At 37.4% G+C, this 27,825-nt stretch overlaps 2 protein-coding genes across 4 annotated transcripts in view; one reads left to right on the forward strand and one right to left on the reverse strand.

Moving 5' to 3' along the window:
• The window catches only part of LOC128248022 (uncharacterized), a 251,462-nt gene extending 247,590 nt beyond the window's left edge, over nt 1-3,872 (reverse strand). The window contains exons 1-2 of one of the 3 annotated variants that reach the window (XM_089354399.1): nt 3,680-3,872; nt 3,414-3,482 (exon numbers count right to left, since the gene is read on the reverse strand). In XM_089354399.1, coding sequence (XP_089210525.1) covers nt 3,414-3,482; nt 3,680-3,788 — 178 coding nt within the window. In that variant the 5' untranslated portion in view covers nt 3,789-3,872. The remainder of the gene's footprint in view (nt 1-3,413; nt 3,483-3,679) is intronic. The other 2 variants (XM_089354400.1, XM_089354401.1) reach the window with 2 other exon arrangements.
• A 157-nt stretch (nt 3,873-4,029) lies between these two features.
• The window catches only part of LOC106870450 (THO complex subunit 7 homolog), a 99,918-nt gene continuing 76,122 nt past the window's right edge, over nt 4,030-27,825 (forward strand). The window contains exon 1 of the mRNA XM_014916549.3: nt 4,030-4,289. Within this exon, the coding sequence (XP_014772035.1) occupies nt 4,274-4,289 (16 nt within the window). The 5' untranslated portion in view covers nt 4,030-4,273. The remainder of the gene's footprint in view (nt 4,290-27,825) is intronic.

The raw sequence follows: 27,825 nt of genomic DNA on the forward strand, positions 1-27,825 counted from the left end.
ACTCTTGATCACAAGATTATGGTTTCAATTCCTGGACAAGGTGATGTTTTGTGTCCTTGAGCAAAACACTTCATTTCACATTGCTCCAGTACACCTAGCTGGTAAAAATGAGCCATACTGCAATGGACTGGCATCAGGGCTGGATTAAGACCCATCGAGGCCCTAAGGACTTAAAAGATTTTGGTACCCCCATAAAAGATGATGTAATTCAAAATAGAAAGAATAACAAACCATAAAATAAATTTTTATTCTTCAAAACGAAACAAAATAGTAAGAGGGAAAATAATGTTTATTTTTGTATACTTCCACTGACTGGCAACCTATCCAGAGAGGAATATATATATATATATATATATGAGAGAGAGAAAACAGGAAATTGACTCTATGCTCCTTACAGAGCAATGTGGACTAACCAAATATTAGTAACGTTTCAAATTTTGGACCAAGGTCAAGGTTTTGTAAGAGTTGGGATTTAGTCAATTACATCAACTCCACTATTTGACTGGTATTTTATTGTATCTCCAGAAGGGATGAAAAGTAAAGTTGAACTCGAAATGTAAAGTTTTGCAAAAAATGTCACTAAACATTGTGTCTGATGCAATAATGTCTCTGCCAGCTCAATACTTTAAATAATAATAATAATAACAATGAAGGGTTATGATTCTGCAGTTAGCAACATTGACTGAACAAGTTGAGCAACACAAGTCTAGTAATGCACAGAGACAGCATCTACATCATCAACATTGTCTTAACGTCTTTTTCTCATGCTTACATCGGTTGGACAGAGTTTTAGGCAGATTTTCTACAGCCAGAAGTACTTTGTTACCAACGTTCATTTGTTTCCATGCAAGATTATTATATTGCCCAATTATATTGCCAGGCACGATGTTGCAGAATTCTGGAAATATATAACACTGCTTGTATGACAGTGAAACTCATTTACAACTATCGTGCAATGTCCAGACAAAGAGACACAAACCACCACACACGTGTATGTGTCTATCTATATAGAGCTATCTTCATACCTAAGTGGTTTGACCACTGGTCTTATAAATCAGGGATAGTGCGTTCAATCCTCACTGAGAACTGTTAGAACTGTGTGTGTATGTGTGCGTGCACACACACACACACATGTATATATATATGATTGACCCAACAAAAAAAGTTCAAATGGAATTTATGATGTATTAATTAGTAATTAAGTGATTTCCTTTTCAGACAATCATAATGTTATATAACACATATTTTAAAACTATTTTCATGAAAATATTTATATATATATATGCATTCTAAAGGTTTTCTATGTTGCATTTTGAAGTCGAATTCAAAAACAAAACCTTTGGAATGTCATCATAACTAATCTAGTATTAGTGTAAACCTAAGCTGATCCGATATTGCTTTGTTTTTAATACAAAATTTGTTTTTGTTTTTTCCGTAAATGAAGTTTTACATTTTTTTACAATACAAATTGTACCACTCGGAACTTTCCATTTTCATAACTGTTCTCCATAAACAATTCTTATTATTCACCGAATCAATTACTACTAATACATCATATATATATATATATATATACACACACACACAGTAAAATATACAAAGACTAGAGAGATAATGTATGTGTGTTTTTGAGAGAAAGAGAGAAAAACTAACCTAGTGATTAAATTCTTTGTGATTTAAGAATTCTCAAAATATTTAAAAAAAAAAAAAACAAACGTAAAGCTATAGAAAAAAGCCTGGGAGTAAGCAAGCTCGAGACCAAAACGGTGCAAAAATATTTCCGACTGGCAAACGAAAAAAGAAAATGCAGTCAACTATGGTCTGGCTTCGTAGAAACAAAAAACACAAAAAAATAGATGAATAAATATAAATAAGAGAAAATGGATAAATCCGAACTGGGAATATAATAGTAGCGAATTGTTTTACATAGATAATCTAGAAATTACGCGCGCGCGCATATATGTATCTCTAAATGTGTGTGTATGCATGTATGTGTGCGTATATGTATAATATATATATATATAAATAAATATATATATGTATGTATATGTATAATATATATATATATATATATACAAGAATAAGGGCAGAGAATCGTCAATTAATATATATATATATATATATATATATATATACATACATACATACATACACTGAAATGTATGTATATTATTTTAATGAACGAGTCCTGAGTAAAAATATCAGATTTCACTGGAGATAACTGAATAATTGTAAGACTGGGAAAATACACAAAAGCTGTAAGCAAACAACACACTATTATTGATGCAGTAGATATTTCTATTAGATTTCCAGTAGTCACGTAAATACGTGTGTATGTCTACATATACATATATATATATATATATATATATATACATATATATGTGTGTGTATATATGCATGCATACAAACCACCTGTATAGAATCTTAAGAAGTTGAAATGCAATAAAACTCTAAATCTAGGAATATTAGCCATGTTATTCAACTTCAATAATCTTTCCAAAAGGTTTCGTCGAGTATCTCACGTGTGCCAAAATCAACAAGTTCTCTCTTTTTATATATACACATATATGCACACACACACACATACACACCAAAAAAAAATGGGGGCACTGAAATTATTTTTGTGGAATTTTATAAGTGAAATTTCTGGGGGGGAAAAAAAATTTTCAAAAAATGCCGCTAAAAGAGGATAAAAAAAAATTAATTGTAAAGAAACGGGGGGAAAAGAAAGTCGAAGTGCGAAAAAAAAAATTTAAAAACCCAAATGTAGAATCCAAGAATTGTAAGAATAGATGTACGAGTTGTTTACGTCGCTAGATAACAGTTAAAATGACAATGTAACGTCAGAGCGACCCTTGAGTGAAATTAGAGCGACCACATAAATATTTGTTCGATTCTTGTCTACATCGATTGAATATAGGTCAGGTAGATGATCGGAGTTAGTTGTGTATATGAATATAGTATAAATAACTTAATGACTGGGAGACGACGAAACATGGGTGAATCACGAGCAGGGGGTGGAGTAGAATTACAACTTTATCAAAACGGATTCTTCCGTGCTCTTTGATTAACGATTTTTTTTTTCAAGGAGGGGGGGTAAGCGAATGTAGGAGCTGTGTATACAATCTCTCCCCCTCCCCTTGTCCCTTTCGATCAATAATTACGATTCAGGTAAACATGGGGAGAAAAAAGATAACAACCGAGTCGTTTCCACAGACACAACAGTTAATTTGAGATCTATAATCGATTCTTTAAACGTGCGAGTTTTATTATAGCCAACAGCAATTTAAAACAAACAAAACAAAAAATAAGTAAAAATGGGTGAAAAAAATACACATGGAAGTTAGTGGTAGTAAGTTGGTTTGACGAAACTAGTAAAAAGATTTGTAATAAAAACTCGGAGATTTTACCTTCTTTACGAAGCTTCATACAGTCATTATCATCTTTAGCAATGTCACCACTTTTAGTATCGGTGCAACCTACAAGTAAACAGACGATTAAAAGGTAATCACTTTCGGGACAACTAAACACTTACTAAAAGGATGTTGATATCATTTTTAGTAAGTACTCCCAAAAACCAATGTACATGTCTTGTCTTTAAAAAGGCTGATCGGGAGTTTTAACTTTTCAAAATAGATGTATATCCTGTATGAAAGACATTGATATTTAAACTCACCGACATCATCCTTTAAAGGCACGTTTTCGGCCCAAACTGTCCAAGGCTGACCAGCGTATTTTGCAGGACTATCGCCTACAGTCGCCATTTTACATGTTTCTTGTTGCATTTCGGAAAGCTGCGGACACTGCCGAGCATGACGTCATATTCGCCCTCTTTCGACAACTCCTCCGAATCTTTAAGTCGCTTACGCCTTTAATAAAATTCAATAAACGGGTTATTTTCATGCTTTTCTAGTATTTATTTATATCTGTGCTTATTGCATATACATATTTTAAAGCTAAGACAAGAGCGTGAGGCTTTTGCAGCAAATAAATAAATAAAATATAGTTGTTTACATGTTGGCTCATATATTTCTACATGCAAGTTTCCGTGTACATGCACGTATGCACGTGCTAACTTGTAAATAATTTTATCTCTCTCTCTATCATCATAATCAGAACATTTATGCATATAAATCTCATCAATATTTATTCCTATCATCTTATACTTGGACGAATTTCCCAGTAACTATCACGAACCAACCCCGTGGGTGTGTGTGTTTGTATTGAAAAATTGTTATTGTTGAGACTCTAAGCGACTCATGTTTATAAAATGGCGGTTACAGACGGTAAGTCACATGCATCAGGCATGACTTTCACATATTTTTTGATAAAATTGGAATTTTATCAACTTTTCTTTCCAAACTAAGAATTATTTAACATTTTGAAACGACTTGTGATCATATTTGCCACTCGGTCAATGTATTTTGATGTTTATAAACATTGCAGTAATTCCAATTACTGTAGTTGTCATAGTCGAAGAGACCGGTTTGTATGGCAATATATGTAGCGAGACATCGATTACTTAATTTCAGAGAATTTTTCGTATTACTAAAACGATCTTGATTATATTTAAAATATCAGTTGTTATTAAGTCGCTCTCATTTTTTTTTTTTTTTTGTAATGATTGAATTTTAAGAAAACCATCACGAATCAAAACAACATTGTGCCATCTTAAGACGCTCAATGGGTATATGTTTGTTTTGTTTTATATATACACAAATAGATATATACATATTTCATATATGTATATATAAGGGATCAATATATTCTAGTTGTTACTTTGGATGCTTTCTAACACATCATACTCCTTTATTTGAATTCTGTTTTAATTTTTAAATGAATTTAAGTTTATTTTGGCAACTTTTTTTCTAAAGTTTGTTTAGATTTGATCTAACAGACCTATAATCAGAGATATTCTCTTATTGTATTATCTAATGTGTCCTTCCCTTTTTAACATAGTTGGGTAGGATTTGAGAAAATGTAGCTGGGCTTTTTTTGAAGGTATGCGGCACTGGACATGCTCCCTCCTGATTCGGGCTACGAGAGTTTGTTAATTGTGAAGTTTGCATGTGTAAAATCAAAAATTTTACTTTCAGTTTGGCTTTATTAACTTCAGCTTCACATAAGCTCCGTTTTTGTTTACCGAAGCTGGTATATCACTAAGGTAAAAATATATTATATGTGTATGAGGACAGCTTTTCATTTGAACGTACTGTAAATAATTGTTATGGGAACTTCCTAAGCCGAAAAAAAAAATACAAAATAGTCATGTTTTTAATTTTTTTTTTTTAAATTGATACATAATATATTTGAAAGACAATGTAGAAATTAACATTAGAAAATATATCTTCATCAAGTTATTCCGCTTTTTCTGAAACTGAAAGCGTTTTTATACGAAACCAAAATATAATCCTTATTTTCTGTCTTACGAACTTCAACTCAACAATTGCCGTAATATTTTAGAGTTCAGAAAATATAGTCTATTGCTCTCGATTATATTATGCCATTGATTTATGAAGGAATTTTAACTTAAGATTTATGAAATTTGACTACGATAGTAAACATATACTCCGGCTTTCATTTTGTACCCTGCTTGCAATAGTAGTTACCCCTTCTGTACTATATTCATGTATGGTGAGATATAATGTGTATTTTATCTATATTACATTGGTTTTCTTTTTCTATATATGTATCATCGAACAAGGAAGCTAAATTAATGACCAACCAACAGCTAAGTCGGTAAAATCGATAATTGATGTAATAAAAGATGTTCTCCAATTCAGTTTTTCTTTACGCTAACCGGACTTCTCGAGTTTGCACCGATGTTTTCAACATCATTAACGCATTTTAACCGAGGTTTTCCTCATTTGTGTATGTACGCTTCTTTGTTTATAAACTGAAATATTGCTGCTGTATATCAATAAATTAAAGCAATTAAAAACTGTTTCGACTACCTTCTACATTCTCCAGCCATTTAAAAATTATTGAAGTTATATAAATTAACCTTTTCCTTTAATTTGGATTCTCTAATGATCCAATCGAAAATGATTTCTCTATATTTTATTAGCTTTTATGATCGTTGACCTCTCGAAGAAAAGACCAGGGGAGATTAGTATAATGTAACCATTTGTTGTTTAGATTGCCGTACTTCAAAGAAACATTTATTTACATTTAAAACACAACGATGATGATGAATAAATCTAGGTGAAAGCTGAAGCACTTGTTGTTTACTCCCAGATCGACCCTGGTCGGGCAGACCTATTTTGAAATCCCTCCAGTCGTAAGCATTCCGTGTTTTTAGTGATATCGAAGATTACGTTATAGAAAGTGTCTTTATTTTAAGAAGGTTGTGCGACGAGGAACAATTACTTGATATTTCTAGCATCTTTTGCCCTGGACGAATTTTATAACTGTCAACTTCCTCTTCAACAGAAGCTAATTCGGTTAATATATAGTTTTAGCTATACGTAACAAATCTTCGTCGAATTAATCAGTTGGCAGGGTCGTTAGAGCATCAGATAGAATAATAGCTTGTGGTACTTGTTTCAATCCTTTGTGCTCTACGTTCAGATCCTACCGAGGTCAGATTTGCTCACCAGCATTTTGCAGTCAATAAATAAAGTACCAATCAAAGAATGGAGAATTAGCAGAACTGTTAGAATGCCTTGCAGTATCTATTCTGGCTCTTTACAGTCTGATGGTTATATATATATGTGTGTGTGTGTGTATATATATCATCATCATCATCATTTAACGTCCGCTTTCCATACTAGCATGGGATGGACGATTTGACTGAGGACTGGTGAACTGGATGGCTGCACCAGGCTCCATTCTGATCTGGCAGAGTTTCTAAAGCTGGATGCCCTTCCTAACGCTAACCACTCCGAGAGTGTAGTGGGTGCTTTTACGTGCCAACAGCACGAGGGCCAGTCACACGGTACTGGCAACAGCCACGCTCAAAATGGTGTTTTTTACGTGCCACCTGCACAGGAGCCAGTCCAGCGGCACTGGCAACGACCTCGCTCGAATGATTTTCTAACGTTCCACCAACACAAGTGCCAGTAAGGCGACGCTGGTAACGATCACACTCAACTGGTGCTATTTACGGGCCACTGGCAGGGAAGCCAGACCGCTGCTCTGGCAATGAACATGCTCAGACAGTGCTGTTAGTGCTCCACTGGCACAGGTGCCAGTCATCGAATATGGTTAAATTACGATTTCGATTTCACTTGCCCCAACAGGTCTTCGCAAAGAGAGTTTAGTGTCCAATGAAGGAGAGGTTGGCATGGGTGCCAGTCGTCAAATTTGGTTTGATTTAGATTTCAGATTCACTTACCTCAACAGGTCTTCGCAAGCAGAGTTTAGTGTCCAATGAAGTAAAGATATCAATAAGTGAGCTGGCTACACTTCTGGCAGAGGCCACAGATTATGCTCTCACTTGACTTGCCAGGTCTTCTCACGTACTGCATATTTTCAAAAGTCCCGATCACTAGTCATGTCCTCAGCAGTCACGGCCCATGTTTCACTGCCATGTAGCATGGCAGTTTGTACACATGCGTCATACAGTCTGCCTTTTACTCTACACACACACACACACACATGCATATATATATATAAACGCCACACCAGGCACCATCTGTTTTGGCATGGTTTCTACAGCTGGATACCCTTCCCAATGCCAACCACTTTACAGAGTGGACTGGGTGCTTTTTACATGGCACCAGTGCTTCTGTCTACTATGTTACTATTATTTGCTGCTCTTCACCATCTGCCTCTTTTCTGCACTGTCAGTCACCTTATCCCCACCCCCACCAACTCATATGCATCAATGGTTACCTCTCAACACTGCCCAGTTTCCACTTTCTACACTCCCCCCCCCCAATCCCTTCATCAAATTGACATGATGGCCAGTACTGGTGCATGGAGCGTCATATTCGTTGCTGATATGTGTGCATTTCTATCTCCATGTCTGGACGCCACGTGATAGTTGTAAACAAGTGTCATCGTCATCATACAAGCAGTGTTTTTTTTTTGTTTCTAATCTCTGCGAAAACATATCTGACCTTGGTGAAACATTTCCTTCCTTGGAAAGAGGTAAGGGTTGGCTACAGGAAGGGTATCCAGTCGTAGAATATCTAATTCAGTAATTCTCAACCATTTTAAGTTGAACTATGGAAGATGTCAGAGAAAGAAACCCTAACTGCTTCTTGCAATAGACACATCATCATCATCATCATCATCGTTTAACATCCGCTTTCCATGCTAGCATGGGTTGGACGATTTGACTGAGGACTGGTGAAACCGGATGGCAACACCAGGCTCCAGTCTGATTTGGCAGAGTTTCTACAGCTGGATGCCCTTCCTAATGCCAACCACTCAGAGAGTGTAGTGGGTGCTTTTACGTGTCACCCGCACGAAAACGGCCACGCTCGAAATGGTGTCTTTTATGTGCCACCCGCACAAGCCAGTCCAGGGGCACTGGCAACGATCTCGCTCGAAAATCCTACAGGAGCCAGTCAGGCGGTACTGGCAACGGCCACGCTCAAAATGGTGCATCTCATGTGCCACCCGCACAAGAACCAGTCCAGGGGCACTGGCAACGATCTTACTTGGCTTGCCGGGTCTTCTCACGCACAGCACATTTCCAAAGGTCTCGGTCAGTAGTCATTGCCTCGGTGAGGCCCAATGTACGAAGGTCTTGCCTCACCACCTCAGCCCAGGTCTTCCTGGGCCTACCTCTTCCACGGGTTCCCTCAACTGTTAGGGTGTGGCACTTTTTCACGCAGCTATCCTCCTCCATTCTCACCACATGTCCATACCAGTGCAATCGTCTCTCTTGCACGCCACAACTGATGCTTCTAATGTTCAGCTTTTCTCTCAAGATACTTACACTCTGACGGGTATTCACATTGACATTACACATCCAACGGAGCATACTGGCTTCATTCCTTGCGAGCTTACGTATGTCCTCAGCAGTTACAGCCCATGTTTCACTGCCATGTAGCATGGTTGTTCGTACGCATGCGTCATACAGTCTGCCTTTTACTCTGAGTGAGAGTCCCTTTGTCGCCAGCAGGGGTAAGAGCTCTCTAAACTTTGCCCAGGCTATTCTTATTCTAGCAGCTACACTTTCAGTGCACCCAACCCCACTACTAACTTGGTCGCCCAGATAGCGGAAGCTATCGACTACCTCTAGTTTTTCACCCTGGAATGAGATAGAAGTTGTTTCCTGTTTGTTTGCAGTCTTTATTGCACCTGAACATCTGCCACAAACAAAAACTAACTTGCTAGTTAACCTGCCTTTGATGTTGCTGCACCTCTTATGTGTCCATAGCTTGCACCGGGTACATCTTATAGAGTTACTACCTACTCCTTTTCTACATACTGAGCAGGGCCATCTACCTGAAGGGGTTTGTGTTTTATCTACCTTCCTACTTATTAGGATTTGTAAGGCAAAATTTTTTCATGGACCCTTAAAATACTACTGTGCATCCCCAATTTACTATTTTACTCGCATGAACCCCCAGTTGAGAATCACTGATGTAATTCATACTAGCATGGGAGAGTGGATGTTAAAACAACGATTTCATTTAACCAAATCAATTTTTATGAATGTAAATATGATATAAATCTCCCATTTGAATTTACTCCTCTAAACTCCAAGACTACCATATTTTACTTTGTATGTGACAGTGGTGGTGGTTGTGGTGGAGGAGATCATTGAAGCCTCTGTAAGTCTGTGATGGGATCAACAATCAAGAATTTGGCCAGTCTTGGCCTAGCTTCTATACATGTATATACTGTTAGTTTATTTCCAGTGTTTTTCATGCCTGCCACTTATCTGTTGCAAGCTTATCTATTGCACTATTTTTATCTGCTTATCTGCTATTCAAATGGAATCCATTAATGGTAAATCTGTGTTGAATGACACGTCCCTACCTGAGATATAGGCCTTGGTCATCAGAAATTGGAAATAGTTCCTTACCCTGTTTCTTGGCCAAGGTTGTCTGTTTGCTTATCATATTCATAGCTTTTTTCCTGTTTGAACAAGAAGTCACCCCTCCCCACTCCTGTACTAGTGTGTTATTGTTGGTACAGTCATCCATATTTTCATATTCTTAATTAACATAAATTAACATAACCATTATAATTTTTTGGAATGCCACACTTTGTAGCCCCCTTTCCATGATCATCATCATAACATCTACTTTTCCATGCTTGCATGGAATTTGTTTAGGCAAGTTTTCTATAGCTGGATGCCCTTCCTGTCACCAACCCTCAACTGTTTCCGAGTAAGGAAATTCTATCCTGTGACTGGTTATATTTTTATGGAAGACTGGAAACAAAAGGACACTGCTTGTATGATAGTGACACTCATTTACAGCAATCCTACAATGCCAAGATAAGAAAACACCAACTCACAGACATGTACACACATATACATATGTATACAGCAGGCTTCTTTTCAGTTTTCACCTACCAAATCCACTCACACGGCTTTGGTTGGCTTGGGGCTGTAGTAGAAGACATCTGCCTGAGGTGGCATGCATTGGGACTGAACCAGGAGCCAGGTGGTTTAGAAGTAAGTTTCTTAACCACACAGCCACTCCTGCACGCTTTTCTTGTATATTCCTGATTCTTCAAGCTCATTTCCATTACTCCAGTGCAGTTATGGTGGTGGTGGCGGTGGCAGGAATGTCTTCAATATTGGGATAGTTATGATGTTGGCATCAGCAATTTATTAGGCTTCATGTTTTGTTTTGGCTGAGTAAATTTTATTAATTTTACTTACCTCAGTTAACATAACTAAAAAAAAAAACACATTAGGCACAGGAGTGGTTGTGTGGTTAGAAGCTTGCTTACCAACCACATGGGTCTAGGTTCAGTCTCATTGCATGGCACCTTGGGCAAGTGTCTTGTACTATAGCCTTGGGCCGACCAAAAGACTTGGGAGTGGATTTGGTAGACAGAAACTGAAAGAAGCCCGTTGTATATATATATGTGTGTGTATGTATATGTTTGTGTGTCTGTATTTGTCCCCCCAACATCGCTCAACAACCGATGCTGATGTGTTTACGTCCCTGTTACTTAGCACTTCGGCAAGAGAGACCGATAGAATAAGTACTAGGCTTACAAAGAATAAGTCCTGGGGGTCAATTTGCTCGACTAAAGGTGGTGCTCCAGCATGGCCGCAGTCAAATGACTGAAACAAATAAAAGAATAACAAACCTGGGCAAGTTCTCCACTATTATAGGGCTTCATTTTATCTCCATTGCAATTTCTTTCTTCTGTTACAGAGACCAGATTGAAAGCACTCACCTGATAGTTGTTTCTAATCCATGGGAAGATTAAGTTTTGTTTTATTTTTTAATTTAATATAGACATTGACCTGACAACACAGTTATAATATAGCCAAGCTATAGACTTAAACTTTTAAAAATTAATAATAATAATAATAATAATAATAATGATGATGATGACAATAATAAGTAAATAGAATTACTCAATTCATAAAAAGGCCATTAATATCCCATGGCTATATCAATGAATATCTGAGACATGAATAACATCAGGTATAGCTCACGACAAAACAATATCAACAGAGAGAGGCAGAGAAAGAAAGAGATATGCTATCATCTTAAAATGGTTGTGTTCAAATGTCAGCCATTTCAGAATAGAAAATTAATGTCATCATTTGCTGTAATTCTTGACATTAAGTTTACAGTTGACAGTAAAAGCTTCTCCGGCTTCCCATCGCCACTGCCAACACCATGGCAAGATTATCATCATCTTCAAAATCATCATCCATAATCCAGTGTTCATTTTTTTTTTTTTTTTTTTTTTGTTTTTCTTTTTCCTGTACATGCACCCATCCTTATATAAAGAGGGGTGGCCATGTATCACCTCTGTTGCAAAACACCTGTTCTTATCTCTCTGTGATACTTTAGCCTCTCAACCACTTAACAGAGGACCACCTATACTCTGCTATACTCCCACTCGGTTGAGTGAAGCTTTTTAGTGTTGCAAGTTATATGGTGGCCTCACTCGTGCTGGTGCCATGAAAAATGCACTCAATACATTTTGTAAAGTGATTGGCATTAGGAAGAGCATGTGGCTGTTGAGGCCGTGTCCAAACAGACATAGGAGCTTGGCACAGCACTTGAATTCATTGAATCCTGTAAAACTATTCACCTCTTGCCGGCATGCAAGATGGGTGTTAAACGATGAGGATGCTTGGATTGAGTGTGTGTTACTTTACGGTGCTTCTCTGTATTATATGATCCTCTGTGAAGCCCAAAGTTTTTAAATCAGAGCTAACTACTTTTTCCACAGCCTGAGGCATAGCTGTGTAGTAAGAAGCTTGCTTCTCAACCACATGGTTCCAAGTTCAGTCCCACTGCATTTATAGCACCTTGGGCAAGTGTCTTCTACTATAGTCTGGACCAACCAAATCCTTGTGAATGGATTTGGTAGATGGAAGCTGAAAGAAGCCTGTCATCTGTGTGTCCCTCCCCACTACTTGACAACCATTGTTGGTTTGTTTACATCCCCATAACTTAGCAGTTCAGCAAAAGAGACTGATAGAATAAGTACGAGGCTCAAAAAACAAATAAGTTCTGGGGTCGATTTATTCAACTAAGAATTTCTTCAAATATAGGCACAAGGCCTGAAATTTTGGGGGAGGAGTATAAGTTGATTACATTGACCCCAGTGCTCAGCTGGTACTTATTTCATTGACTCCAAAGGCATGAAAGGCAAAATTAACCTTGGTGGAATTTGAACTCAGAAAATAGAGGCAGGCAAAATGCCACTAAGCATTTCGTCCAGCTCGCTAACGATTCTGTCAGCTCACCACCAAATAATAATAATAATCCTTTCTACTGGAAGGCCTCAAATTTGGGGGAAGAGATTAAGTTGATTACATCAACCCCAGTGCATAACTGGTACTCATTTAATCAACCCCTGAAAGGATAAAAGGCAAAGTCAACCCTGCTAGAATTTGAACTCAGAACGTAGTGGCAGACAAAATACTGCTAAGCATTTTGCCTGGCATGCTAACAATTCTGCCAGCTCGCTGCCTAATAATAATAATAATAACACAGCACTCACAGAGCACAAACCTCCACCAAGGCAACACCAATGTCCTCTCAACAATTAGCCAGAGATGATTTTTAAAATGAGAATATCTGAAATAAACTCAACTGCTCTCACAAACGAGAATACTAAAAATGAACCTGACCACTCTCAAAAATTAAGTAAAAACAAACGGAAAAATAATTCAGAATCTTTGTCCTGTACCGGATTGATCCCAAAATCTAATCAGTTCATGTCAGTCATGAAACCAAACATCCCTGAAACTTCTCCCTAATCCATCCAGCAGTTCTTGAGATATCTTGTCCACAGACAAACAAACAAACATGACTGAAAACATTACTCGTTATTATTATTACTTCTGCCTTAGCGAAGATGAAGGTTATAGTAATCTATATATATAAAAATGAGAATGTGTGTTTGTCTGTCTGTCTGTCTGTCTGTGTGAATCCCTAAAACTCGAGAACTACGCAACCAATTTCATTCAAATTTTACACATGCCTTACTTAGGGTTCCAGTTGTGTTTTAGTCAAAAAAAATTATTAACTTTTTGCAGAGTTCGAGCACAAGGCAACATAATATCTCCTCCACTATTTAAGTATTACGTGTCAAAAGTGAAACAAAAACACTCATGTCAAATACTTTCACTTTAAAAATGAAACTATTCCACTAACTGAAACAATCACATTTCGATACTGTAGTGACAGATACTTTCACAGAGAGAGAGAGAGATGTATATGTATACATGTATATGTACACCATTTCGATACTGTAATGACAGATACTTTCAGAGAGAGAGAGAGATGTATATGTATACATATAGATGTATACGTATATGTATATATATATAAATCTATACATACATGTATATGTATACATATGTGTAGATGTATATATATATATATAGATGTACATGTAATATGTACACATATATACATGCATACAGATATCTATACATATATACACCCATCACATACACATGCACACAAACACACACATTAGTCATTTGTTTTCTTATCCAAAACTACGTCAAAAGTACTGAATGGATCTTTATGAAATTTGGAAATTATATTCTTTGCATAACGGCCATAACTCCCATGAAAATTCATATATTTTTGATGTTGATGAAATTTTAACCCGAACATAACAGATGAGCATTATTTAGAAAATGATGTCACACGTTATCAAGGCTACCATTCTTTCTGGATGTGCAAAAGGGGATGACGTCTTTATTCCAAGAATTCCTCTTACTCCATCAGGAGCAGACATTCCTTTTACTAGATTTCATTATTCTCTTTAACCCGGGCAACGCCGGGTATTTCTGCTAGTAATGAATATTGCTTTTGCATTTAAAATCTTCCTTGGCTCAAATATACTATTCATCCTTGCAAAGTTGTGAGATAGTGTACCAGTAATATTCTGCGGGTGACTTTACCCTCTCAGACTTCTTTGCTCAAACATATGGCCTTGTATGCATGTGAGAACCAAATGCTATCTATATATATAAAAATGATAATGTGCGTCTGTCTGTCTGTCTGTCTGTGTGAATCCCTAAAACTCGAGAACTACGCAACCAATTTCATTCAAATTTTACAGATGCCTTACTTAGGGTTCCAGTTGTTTTAGTCAAAAAAAATTTTAACTTCTTGCAGAGTTCAAGCCCACAGCAACATAATATCTCCTCCACTATTTAAGTATTACGTGTCAAAAGTAAAACAAAAACACTCATGTCAAATACTTTCACTTTAAAAATGAAACTATTCCACTAACTGAAACAATCACATTTCGATACTATAATGACAGATACTTTCAGAGAGAGAGAAAGAGATGTATATGTACACATATATGCATAGATATATATATATATATATAGATATAGATCTATATGTATACACATGTGTAGATGTATATATATATATAGATGTACATGTAATATGTACACATATATACATATATATACATGCATACAGATATCTATACATATATACACCCATCACACATGCACACAAACACACACATTAGTCATTTGTTTTCTTATCCAAAACTACGTCAAAAGTACTGAACGGATCTTTATGAAATTTGGAAATTATATTCTATGTATAACGGCCATAACTCCCATGAAAATTCATATATTTTTGATGTTGATGAAATTTTAACCCGAACATAACAGATGAGCATTATTTGTAATTCAACGGTACAACAGTGTAAGACTACCCTTTCAGATATACTTTCATTGTGATTTCTGCAATGTGGTGCATAAATTGTCAAGTAAATGAGACACATCTTTGCCTACACTGATTCACTTGCAAAGTGTTGAGTAAAATTATTTCGTTGCAGACCTCCTTTGGGTCTTTTTATTATCACTACGACACACATAGTCCCCAGTTGGTAACATTGATTTCAAGGCCCTCCTAGATGAGAGACTGGCATTCCACTTAATGTCTATGTTCCATGCTGGCATGGATTGGAGAGTTATTAATGTAGAAATATGGTATCATAGCTACTAACAGTTGAGGGTTGCGTAGTCTAGACAGCGTTTCTAGATTTCATTATTCTCTTTAACCCGGGCAAAGCCGGGTATTTCTGCTAGTTTCTTATAAAGGTGGTGGCAGTAGAGACAAGCACGCAGAGAACTAATTGTATCACATATATATTTCTTTATTGCCTACAGGGGCCTAAACATAGAGTGAACAAACTAGGACAGACAAAGGGATTAAGTCAATTACATCGACCCCAGTGCGTAACTGGTACTTATTTAATCAACCCCGAAAGGATGAAAGGCTAAGTCGACCTCATCAGAATGTAAAAGCAGACGAAATACTGCTAAGCACTTTATCCAGTGTGCTAACAATTCTGCCAGCTCGACACCTATTCTATCACATATAGTATTTACAATATCTCTCTTTCTCTCTCTCCCTCTCTCTCCTGGATTCCAAATCTGTTGGGGGTCATACTACCAAGGTTTATAGATAACTAGGTACCATCTCTATGCTAGAGTGACTAAATCAAGTGACTAAAATAATTTTCTACTCCAACTTTTGTGTATTCCTTCAATAAGAAGCCAATGATATATTACTTTCATAAATAGTATTTTTCTGATATAAACAAAAAAAAAGTGTTTATCTCTTTCCAGTTAGTGGAATGTGATGTTGTGTAGGAGGTATTCTGTAATGAATTTGGGGAGAAGTTTGCGTGTAGGTGTGGGTGTGTATTCATATGTAAGCTCATTAATTTTTGTGAGCTTCCACCCTCTTTCTGCCTCATCTCCTATCTCTACCTTTGCCATCACCTCCATACTTTTTTCTCCTCAGTATGGTCGCAAATGCAGAGGCATGGCTGTGTATTCATCATCATCACCATCATCATCCAGTGTTTTAAGTCCGGGTTTTGTCCCCATTAACAGGGCTGGCCAGATCTACCTCAATGCAACTGAGGTAGGCAAATGCAGCCCACCCCAACCTTTGGGCTGGCTGGTGCCCATTCTCCTTTACTATTATGAGGCTTTTTTGGAACTGGATTTTCTACAGGGAGCATGCTCTTGCGTACCCCCAACCTCAGTTTCTTGACATGGGTGGTCCAGAGACCAAGGTCTCAACCACGATTTTTAAGAAATGTGGTGGAAAACTAGCTCAGGAAGGCAGGGACACTACTCCCTGAGACCCCTTTCAGGTTCAGTCCCACTGAGTAGCACCTTGGGCAAGTGTTTCCTACTATACCCCTGGGCTGATTAAAGCCTTGTGTGTGAATTTGTTAGGTGGAAATTGAAAGAAGCTCATCATATATATATATATATATATATATATATATATATATATATATAATCATCATCATCATCATTCATCATTACCATTTAACATCCGTTTCCCATGCTAGCATGGGTTACATGATTTGCAGGAGCTGACAAGCTAGAGAACTGCACCAGGTTTCAATTGTGTTTTGGCATGGTTTCTATGGCTGGATACTCTTCCTAACACCAACCACTTTACAGAGTGTACTGGGTGCTTTTTATATGACACCAACACAGGAGCTTTTTTTTTTCATAGTGCCACCATAGGTGCTCTATATGTGGCACCTGCATGAGTGCTTTATATGTGACGCCAGCACAGGTGCTTTTGACATGGCACCAGCATGGGTGCTTTTAGCTTGGTGCCAGCACGGATGCATTTTACATGGTGCCAGCACAGGTGCTTTTTGTGCGGCACCCTTTAACAGTTCAAACAACAACAATATTGAATTGTTACACATTTGCAAAGGGGAAAAAAAATGGATGTTAAAAAACAAGCAGAAATATAGTTTGCTGAAAGTGAGATGATGTTTTGTATGTCAAGACTGTAGTTAAGTTGTTGTCAGTTAAATAATGGCCAGCAGCTGGTTGACCATAGAACATGGATCTTTTCACCTCCTGTTGATTGTTGCTGTTTAACAACAGAAGCCTTATTGATTTCTTTTGACTACTAGCAAGGTCATAATTTACTTAGATGCACTGTTGTTTTAATCAAACTCTTATTCTATTTATTCAAACCTTGCCTATTCCCATTGTCATTGCTGAGAGAGTCAGGGACTGTGGATACATAAACCAGCTCTTTCCATTTGATTCCAACATGGTTGTACATTCAGCCAGAGCTCTCGTGTTTTGGGGTTTGTTTGTTTTTTTTTTGTCATCTTGCCAATAAATTCTCAGCTTTGTCCTTCTTTCCCATGGACTCTTCCCTCTTGGATATGTCTGCTGAGCTTTCTCTTCCTAGCAATTGCCAAAATTTCTCTTTCTTCCCCATTTGCATTCATTTACACATTTGGTTGTACAAACAGGATAAATGGAACTCAAAACATGACTACACATATGGCTCCTGTGCCGGTGGCAAATAAAATGCACCACCTGAACATGGGCAATGCCAAGTCCACCTGACTGGCTCCCGTGCTGGTGGCACGTAAAAAGCACCATCCAAATGTGGCCGATGCCAGTGCTCCCTGACTGGTTCCCGTGCCAGTGGCATGTAAAAAGCACTATCCGAACGTGATCGATGCCAGTGCTGCCTGACTAGCTCTTGTGCCAGTGGTACGTAAAAAGCACCCACTACACTCTCGGAGTGGTTAGCGTTAGGAAGGGCATCCAGCTGTAGAAACTCAGCCAGATCAGATTGGAGCCTGGTGCAGCTGCTGGTTCTCCAGACTTCAGTCAAACTGTCCAACCCATGCCAGCATGGAAAACAGATGTTAAACAATGATGATGATGATGTGAATAAATAAGCATTACATTTTCAGAGTAATTTGAATGCTAGACAGTTAATCTTCACTAGTTACCAGATAACTCAAGGGCCAAGAGTTTCATGCATGGTCCCTATCAAACATTTAACGAGTACCCTGCATGAAACTTTCAACCCTTCAATCATTTTGTAATTTCTGCCGATGAAAAATATAAAAAGTAATTCAGTCAGTTACAAGCACAGGAATTTGCTTTTCAACATACATACCATTTTCCATGGCACTCGATTCAAAGTGTCCTCTACTGTAGTCGCGGGTGGATCAAAGGATTTAGTAGATGGAAACTGAAAGAAGCCATCAGAACATTTTTGTGTGCTCTAATCTCTCAGCTGAGAGGTCCTTGTCATGTTAGATAGCCAGTGCTGGTACCACATGAAAAACACCCAAGCAGGTTCCACGCTAAAAACCACCCTTGAGAAAGCACTTTTACTGGTACCACATGAAAAGGTAACTCTGCTGGTGCCACATAAAACACACAAAAACTGGTTCCACATAAAAGCAACCAGTATACACTGTAAAGTGGTTGGCATTAGGAAGGGCATTCAGCTGTAGAAACTTTGTCAAAACAGACAAAGAGGAGCCTTGTGCCAGCCCCTGACAAACTGTCCAACCCATGCCCGCATGGAAAGCAGACATCAAGTGATGAGGAAGAGGAGGATGGTGATGCAAATTACCTAGGCAGTAAATGTATATACATATATATGCACACTCACACACATATATATATATATATATACATACATACAGATATACACACACATACATATGTATATCACATACACATCATCATCATCGTTTAACGTCCGCTTTCCATGCTAGCATGGGTTGGACGATTTGACTGAGGACTGGTGAAACCGGATGGCAACACCAGGCTCCAGTCTGATTTGGCAGAGTTTCTACAGCTGGATGCCCTTCCTAACGCCAACCACTCAGAGAGTGTAGTGGGTGCTTTTACGTGTCACCCGCACGAAAACGGCCACGCTCGAAATGGTGTCTTTTATGTGCCACCCGCACAAGCCAGTCCAGGGGCACTGGCAACGATCTCGCTCGAAAATCCTACAGGAGCCAGTCAGGCGGTACTGGCAACGGCCACGCTCAAAATGGTGCATCTCATGTGCCACCCGCACAAGAACCAGTCCAGGGGCACTGGCAACGATCTTACTTGGCTTGCCGGGTCTTCTCACGCACAGCCCATTTCCAAAGGTCTCGGTCCGTAGTCATCGCCTCGGTGAGGCCCAATGTACGAAGGTCTTGCCTCACCACCTCAGCCCAGGTCTTCCTGGGCCTACCTCTTCCACGGGTTCCCTCAACTGTTAGGGTGTGGCACTTTTTCACGCAGCTATCCTCCTCCATTCTCACCACATGTCCATACCAGCGCAATCGTCTCTCTTGCACGCCACAACTGATGCTTCTAATGTTCAGCTTTTCTCTCAAGATACTTACACTCTGACGGGTATTCACATTGACATTACACATCCAACGGAGCATACTGGCTTCATTCCTTGCGAGCTTATGTATGTCCTCAGCAGTTACAGCCCATGTTTCACTGCCATGTAGCATGGTTGTTCGTACGCATGCGTCATACAGTCTGCCTTTTACTCTGAGTGAGAGTCCCTTTGTCGCCAGCAGGGGTAAGAGCTCTCTAAAACATATACATATATATATATATATAATATATATATATATATATATATATATATATATATATATATACATACACATATACATATACACATACACATATGTATATCACATATACATATATCTATATACACATATATATATATATATATATACACACATACATATACATATATGTATATATATATACATACATATATATATATATATATATATATATATATATATATATATATATATATATATATATGGATGTGTGAGTTTTTGTATGCTTATGTCACCTTTTCTTGACATCATGTAATAGCTGTAAATGAGTGTCTCTGTCATACAAGCAGTGGCCTTCATTTCCAGTATTCTATGAAAGCATGTCTGGCCACGGAGGGGAAATATTACCTTGCTTAGAAACAGGTGGGCGCTGGCAGCAGGAAGGGCAACCAACTGCAGAAGTTTTACTCCAGTGAACTTTGTGCAACCCGTGCAAGCATGGCAAAGGGGAGGGGGCGTCATTAAACCAGTGATGGTGGTTTTACAACATATATAACGCTATCCGTAAATAAATATTTACTTGTAGACTTTATAAATGACATTTACATCCACTTATGTCAAAATCCGCCTGCATGTTCGTATACACACACACAGAGTCATACCCTCCACACACACACACACACTTTTTAATGTATAAGTCTAACTGCTATAGATTACAGTTTTGTTTGTTCCTTTGAAATTTTCCTTCGTTTTCGTATTAATCTTCTGTTTTTATTTATTATTGTTTATTTATTCACTTTACATGTCATGAAACTTTAGCTGTCCTCCAGTCTTCCGTTTGCTTTAGGCTGTTTAACCTAAATAACATATTGTATAGAAACACAACTACAGCTAAATAGCTTCTCTAATTAATATTATTGTTGTTATTATTCGTACTTGGTTCCAGTGACTAGTAAATGTCCTTATAATATTTGGGATTACATGAGTAAATGAATTTCCTTTGTTAATCTAAGAACCAAAATAAAATTTTTTAAAATTTAAAGGAAAATATCTTTAAACTTAATAAATAATTTATATAAATTCATTCTTTTATTCTTTTACTTGTTTCAGTCGTTTGACTGCGGCCATGCTGGAGCACCGCTTTTAGTCAAACAAATCAACCCCCTGGACTTATTCTTTGTAAGCCTAGCACTTATTCTATCAGTCTATTTTGCCGAATTGCTAAGTTACAGGGATTTAAACATACTGACATCAGTTGTCAAGCGATAGTGGGGGGAAAAACACCGACACACAAATACATATATACTTATTCATATATATATATATATATTTACTCTTTTACTTGTTTCAGTCATTTGACTGCTGCCATGCTGGAGCACTGCCTTTTAGTCAAGCAAATCGGCCCCAGGACTTATTCTTTGGAAGCCTTGTACTTATTCTATCGGTCTCTTTTGCCGAACCGCTAAGTTATGGGGACGTAAACACACCACCATCGGTTGTCAAGCAATGCTGGGGGGACAAACACAGACACAAGCATATACACACACATACATACATATGTATACATATATATGACGGGCTTCTTTCAGTTTCCATCTACCAAATCCACTCACAAGGCTTTGGTCAGTCCAGGGCTATAGTAGAAGACACTTACCCAAGGTGACATGCAGTGAGACTGAACCCAGAACTATGTAGTTGGGAAGCAAGCTTTTTACCACACAGCCACCCCTGCACCTGTCTTTGAAGTTAATTTATGATTTATAAAAATTTATTGTGTTTTTTACTTTTAAATGAATTTCATGTAGATTTTATTGATTTTATTTCTATTTTTTGTTTTTGTTGTAGCTTTAGGAAAATTAAAACAGCATATCTTCAAGCGTAGTTGATATCAGTACCATTTGACTGGCTCCTGTGCTGGTGGCACGTAAAAAGCACAATACAAGCGTGGTCGATGCCAGTACCACCTGACTGGCCCTCATGCCAGTGGCACGTAAAAAGCACCCACTACACTCTCGGGGTGGTTGGCATTAGGAAGGGCATCCAGCTGTAGAAACTTTGCCAGATCAGATTGGAGCCTGGTGCAGCCTTCTGGTTTGCTAGCCATCAGTCAAACCGTCCGACTCATGCCAACATGGAAAGCGGACGTTAAACGACAATGATGATGAGGATGATGATGATATCTTACTAATAGATGTGATAGTCGTTAACTTATTAGTTGCCATGTTTCCATTGAAATACTTCTGTTTCAATTAAGAATTTTTTAAAATAACTTTGTCATTATTAAACAGGTGTTTGGAGCATAAATTAACCTTTTAGCATTCTGATTCTTTTGCCAAATGTCAGGTTTATTCATTCACATCGTTTTATCAAAATGATGTTTTTTGGAATGACATTGTAGAATAGGTCTGAGAATCTGGATATGGCCAATTTAGATACTAAAGGATTAGTATGAAACTTTGATGGAAAATTTTAATTTAGATCATTTTAAAACGGGAAGCATATATCATAGAACCGGGGTCAGTCTCATCTGGGTTGATATCAAAAGACTTAACCCTTTTCTTACCATATTTCTGCTGAAATATGCTGTCTTTAAAACAATTTCAATTAATTTTGAAAATAATGAAGAATTTATTGGAATAACTTTATCGTGTTTCGAACATAAATTAATGTGAAAATTTGATGGAAGTTTTTAATTTAGATAATAGAGAGTTTGTATCATGGGAGCCTGTTTCATCAGGTTGGAATCAAAATGGTTAGGTGTTTCACATCAAAAGAAGGCAGTGATCAATTTACACATTTTTGAGTGTTTCAGAAGCATATTTTGTTTGAGGAAATTGTTTACAATTATAATTTCAAAAAGTATCCATTATTTTTTTCTTCCATGAGCAAACCTTTAATTCTATACCTATCATAACATCATTCTGTAGAGGCAACATGGCAGTGTACTAATAGAATTTCAATGGTTATGTTTTAATTTACTTTGATTAGTTATGATGTTCATGTTCTTGAAATTAGTTTTAGTCTAAGAATTTTAATTAATTCTAGTATCATTAATTATTTGTCTTAATGTTTTAAATCTGTCTCTTTGCTTGATTGAATGGGTGTACTGGTTTTGAAAATTCATAACTGAATTGAGGAATCTTTATGTTCACACACATACTCATATATATTAACATCCACTTTTCCATGTTTGCATAAGTCAGATGGAGTTTATTGAGGCATATTTTCTACAGCTGAATGCACTTCCTGTTTCCAAGCAAGGTAATATTTCCCCCAGGCCAGACACATTCTTGCAGAATATTGAAACTGAACGACATTCATTTACAACAATCATGCAATGTTAAAACACTCACACACGCACACACATAGACACATGATAGGCTTCCACACAGTTTCCACCAAAAAAATGGAGAGATGGAAATGTAAATATCTAGAGACATCAATGTCAATTCTTGAAGAACTGGAAATGGCAAATGCTGACAGAATTTCATTGTACCCCATCAAAGTGAAAAACCTCAAATATTTCGGACAGTTAATTAGAAAATATGGTTGAGAGAAATTGTTAATAGAGGAAAAAAGAGAAGAGAAAAGCTAAAAATTATGTGAATGAATGACATTATCAATAATTGGACAGGCATAAAATATAGTCAATGTATATACATATATATATTGACTATATTTTATGCCTGTCCAATTATTATATATATATAATGAGACAGTACTAAGCAGTGATGTGTATAAATACAAACTTGTTACCGGTTCAAATATGCCTCAAGTATATTTGAACCCATAAGAAAGTCATTTTGTCATGGAGAAAATTTCTCGCAGTAGACAGATAGGTACAAACACATTGGGTCAGTTCACAGTGTTCCCTAACCAGGCTGTTGGATGTATGCGTTTCAGAGTGGTTATTTTCTCTTCATCATCATCATCATCATCGTTTAACGTTCGCTTTCCATGCTAGCATGGGTTGGACGATTTGACTGAGGACTGGTGAAACCGGATGGCAACACCAGGCTCCAGTCTAATTTGGCAGAGTTTCTACAGCTGGATGCCCTTCCTAACGCCAACCACTCAGAGAGTGTAGTGGGTGCTTTTACGTGTCACCCGCACGAAAACGGCCACGCTCGAAATGGTGTCTTTTATGTGCCACCCGCACAAGCCAGTCCAGGGGCACTGGCAACGATCTCGCTCGAAAATCCTACGGGAGCCAGTCAGGCGGTACTGGCAACGGCCACGCTCAAAATGGTGCATCTCATGTGCCACCCGCACAAGAACCAGTCCAGGGACACTGGCAACGATCTTACTTGGCTTGCCGGGTCTTCTCACGCACAGCACATTTCCAAAGGTCTCGGTCAGTAGTCATCGCCTCGGTGAGGCCCAATGTACGAAGGTCTTGCCTCACCACCTCAGCCCAGGTCTTCTTGGGCCTACCTCTTCCACGGGTTCCCTCAACTGTTAGGGTGTGGCACTTTTTCACGCAGCTATCCTCCTCCATTCTCACCACATGTCCATACCAGCGCAATCGTCTCTCTTGCACACCACAACTGATGCTCTTCAGCAACAGAAACCAGAAAGGCAGACACTGTGTACTGATACAAGAGACAGGTCCTTCTTGTGCTATTCCTGTCACATACCAGCAATGACAGCATAACAAAAATGGAGCTATGAATGGTATTCAAAGAGCTGAGAGCTACCTTGACAGTTGTCAAAATGTAAATCTTAATTGTTCCAGTCATGCTGGAGCACTGTTTGAGGGTTTAGTCAAACAAATCAACACCTATTACACGGGTAGGTCTGTGTTTTAAAAAAGCACTGGTGCCACATAAAAAGCATCCACTACACTCTGTTGTCGGCATCAGAAAGGGCATTGAGCTTTAGAAACCATGCCTGAATAGACTATGGAACCTGGTGTGGCCCCTGACCTTGCCAGCTCCTGTCAAACCATCCAACTCATGCCAGCATGGAAAACAGACATTAAATGATGATGATGGTTAAGGTGGCAAACTGGCAGAATCATTAACATACCAGATAAAATGCTTAGCAGCATTTCATCCATCTTTACACTCACCTTTCATTTTTTTGAGGTTGGTGAAATAAATACCAGTAAAATACTGGGGTCAATGTAACTGACTGTCCTCTATCCTAAATAAAAATGCTGGCCTTGTATCCAAATTAGAAAGTAGTAGTAGTAGTAGTAGTAGTAGTAGTAAGGCGGCGAGCTGGCAGAATCGTTGCCACGCTGGACGAAATGCTTAGCGGTATTTCGCCTATCGCTATGTTCTGAGTTCAAATTCTGCCGAGGTTGACTTTACCTTTCACCCTTTTGGGGGTCGATAAATTAAGTACCAGTTCCGTACCGGGGTCAATCAAATCGACTGACCCCACCTCCCCCAAAATTTTGGGCCTTGTGCCTGTTGCAGAAAGGATTATCATTATTATTATTATTATTATTATTATTATCATTATTATTATTATTATCATTATCATCATCATTATTATCATCATTATTATTATCATCATCATTATTATTATTATTAATATTATTATTATTATTATTATTATTATTATTATTATTATTATTATTATTATTATTATTATTATTATTATTATTATCATTATTATCATCATTATTATTATCATCATCATTATTATTATTATTAATATTATTTTTAAAGCAGAAAGCTGGTAGAATCATTAGTGTTCCAGGCAAAATGCTTAGCGTTATTTCATCTGAGGTCGACTTAGCCTTTCATCCTTTTGAGGTTGATAAAATAAGGACCAGCCGAATACCAGGATCAAAGGTAATCGGCTTACCCCCTTCCTCCCGAAACTGCTAACCTTGTACTAAAATTTGAAACCATTATTATTATTATTATTATTATTATCTTCTGAAATTCTTGTTTACAGATGTGTGTGTAATTAATAAATATGTATGCTAAAGTATGGAGAGATAGAAACATTATGCTTCTTATTTTTAATGTTATGTTTAGCTAAATGCAGATGTTTCTTATATATATATATATATATATATATATATATATATATATATATATATAAAGTTGGTGCTCCAGCATGGCTGCAGTCAAATGACTGAAACAAATAAAAGAATATATATATTTAGGAAAATCCACATACATACGCGCCGCGCAAACACAGCCATAGACACATGCCCCGCCCCGTATGTATAATTATTTGGTTTATTTAGATTGGTCAGGAGGCTCTTGGCATATTTCTGTTTGTATGTGTGGCTGGTAGTGATGACTATGTAAGTGATATCTTTGTTTTCTTCCACTCAGCTAGTTTTGGAGCCTACTTAGCTGTTGAGTTTAGTTGAAGAAATAGTCAAAAGTCTAGCAGCAGTTTTTACATAATGTGAAGGATACAGACAACAAGGAAAAAAAAAGAGTATAAATAAATAAAATGCCTTTGAAAAGAAAAGGAAAAAGCTGTAACTTCACACCTACTGTTTTGGCGGGAAGCTTCGAGATATGGTTCACTGAATTAGTTTATTTACAAAAATATTTTGCTATTTAATTCTTTTGTTCATTTTATCGCTTTTCTTAAATTTTTGTGTGTGTTCTTGTAATTGTTTCTTTTTGCGTTGTTTTATATATATATATATATATATATATATATATTTTTATTATTTTTATTTCTACTGTTTTTATTTTGTGTCTTTCTGGATGCTTATATATTTGTGTGCTATATTACAGGAATGGGTTGTTTGGTTTTACAAATTCATAATTAAATGAACTTACAACCCAGTACAGACCATATCTAGACATTCAAAGCCGAGGATGCTTTTTGTGTTCTTACTTTGGCGCCAAGCTGGCAAAATCGTAATAGAGTCGGTGCCGGTGGGGGGGATATAATTACCTAGCTGTATTTTTTCCAGTTTTTTACTTTCAAATCCCACTCTTGTAAAATTTTGCCTTTCACTCCTCCATGGTCAATAGAATAAAGCATGAGCAAAGCAATAGAGTCAACGCTTTAACTAACCACCTTCCATCACCATTAACCCTTTCGTTACCATATTTCTGTTGAGGTGCTCTGTGTTTCTTTCAATTACTTTAAATATAACAAAGAATTTAGTAAAATAACTTAGTTATTATCAATCAGCTAGTGTTAAGACCATAAATCGTGACTAAGGTTTGGCGGAAGATTTTTATTCAAGACTTATGAAAGCAAGACATTTGTACTCAGAGCCGGTTTCAGCCGGGTTGGTAATGAAAGGATTAAATCATTATTACTGTGATTTAATCCTACTTCTATCTTCTTGTGGTACAAAATAGAAACAGGAAATTCAGAGTAGTGGCATAGAGAACAATCCTTCCTCTTCCTGTATTCGTTCTTTTGCTTGTTTCAGTGATTTTGACTGTGGCCATGCTGGAGCACTGACTTTTAGTCAAAGACTTATTTTTTATAAGCCTGGTACTTTATTCTACCGGTCTCTTTTGCAGAACCACTAAGTTACGGGGACATAAACATGCCAACATTGGTTGTCAAGCAATGGTGGGGGAACAAATATAGACACACACATAAATATATTCATATATATATATCCAACCCATGCCAGCATGGAAAGCGGACATTAAGCGAGGATGATGATGATGATGATACATACAATGGGCTTCTTTCAGTTTCTCTCTACCAAATCCACTCACAAAGCATTGGTCAGTCCAAAACCATAGTAGAAGACACTTGCCCAGGGTGCCATGCAGTGGGACTGAACCTAGAACCATGTGTTTGGAAAGCAAGCTTCTTACCACACAGCCATGCCTGCACCTATGTATTTGATATGTATATAAATACGTTTCTTTTATCTTTTACTTGTTTCAG

This window comes from Octopus bimaculoides, chromosome 6 (genome assembly GCF_046866305.1).
Source record: "Octopus bimaculoides isolate indiv1 chromosome 6, ASM4686630v1, whole genome shotgun sequence".
Classification (NCBI taxonomy): Eukaryota; Metazoa; Mollusca; class Cephalopoda; order Octopoda; family Octopodidae; genus Octopus; species Octopus bimaculoides.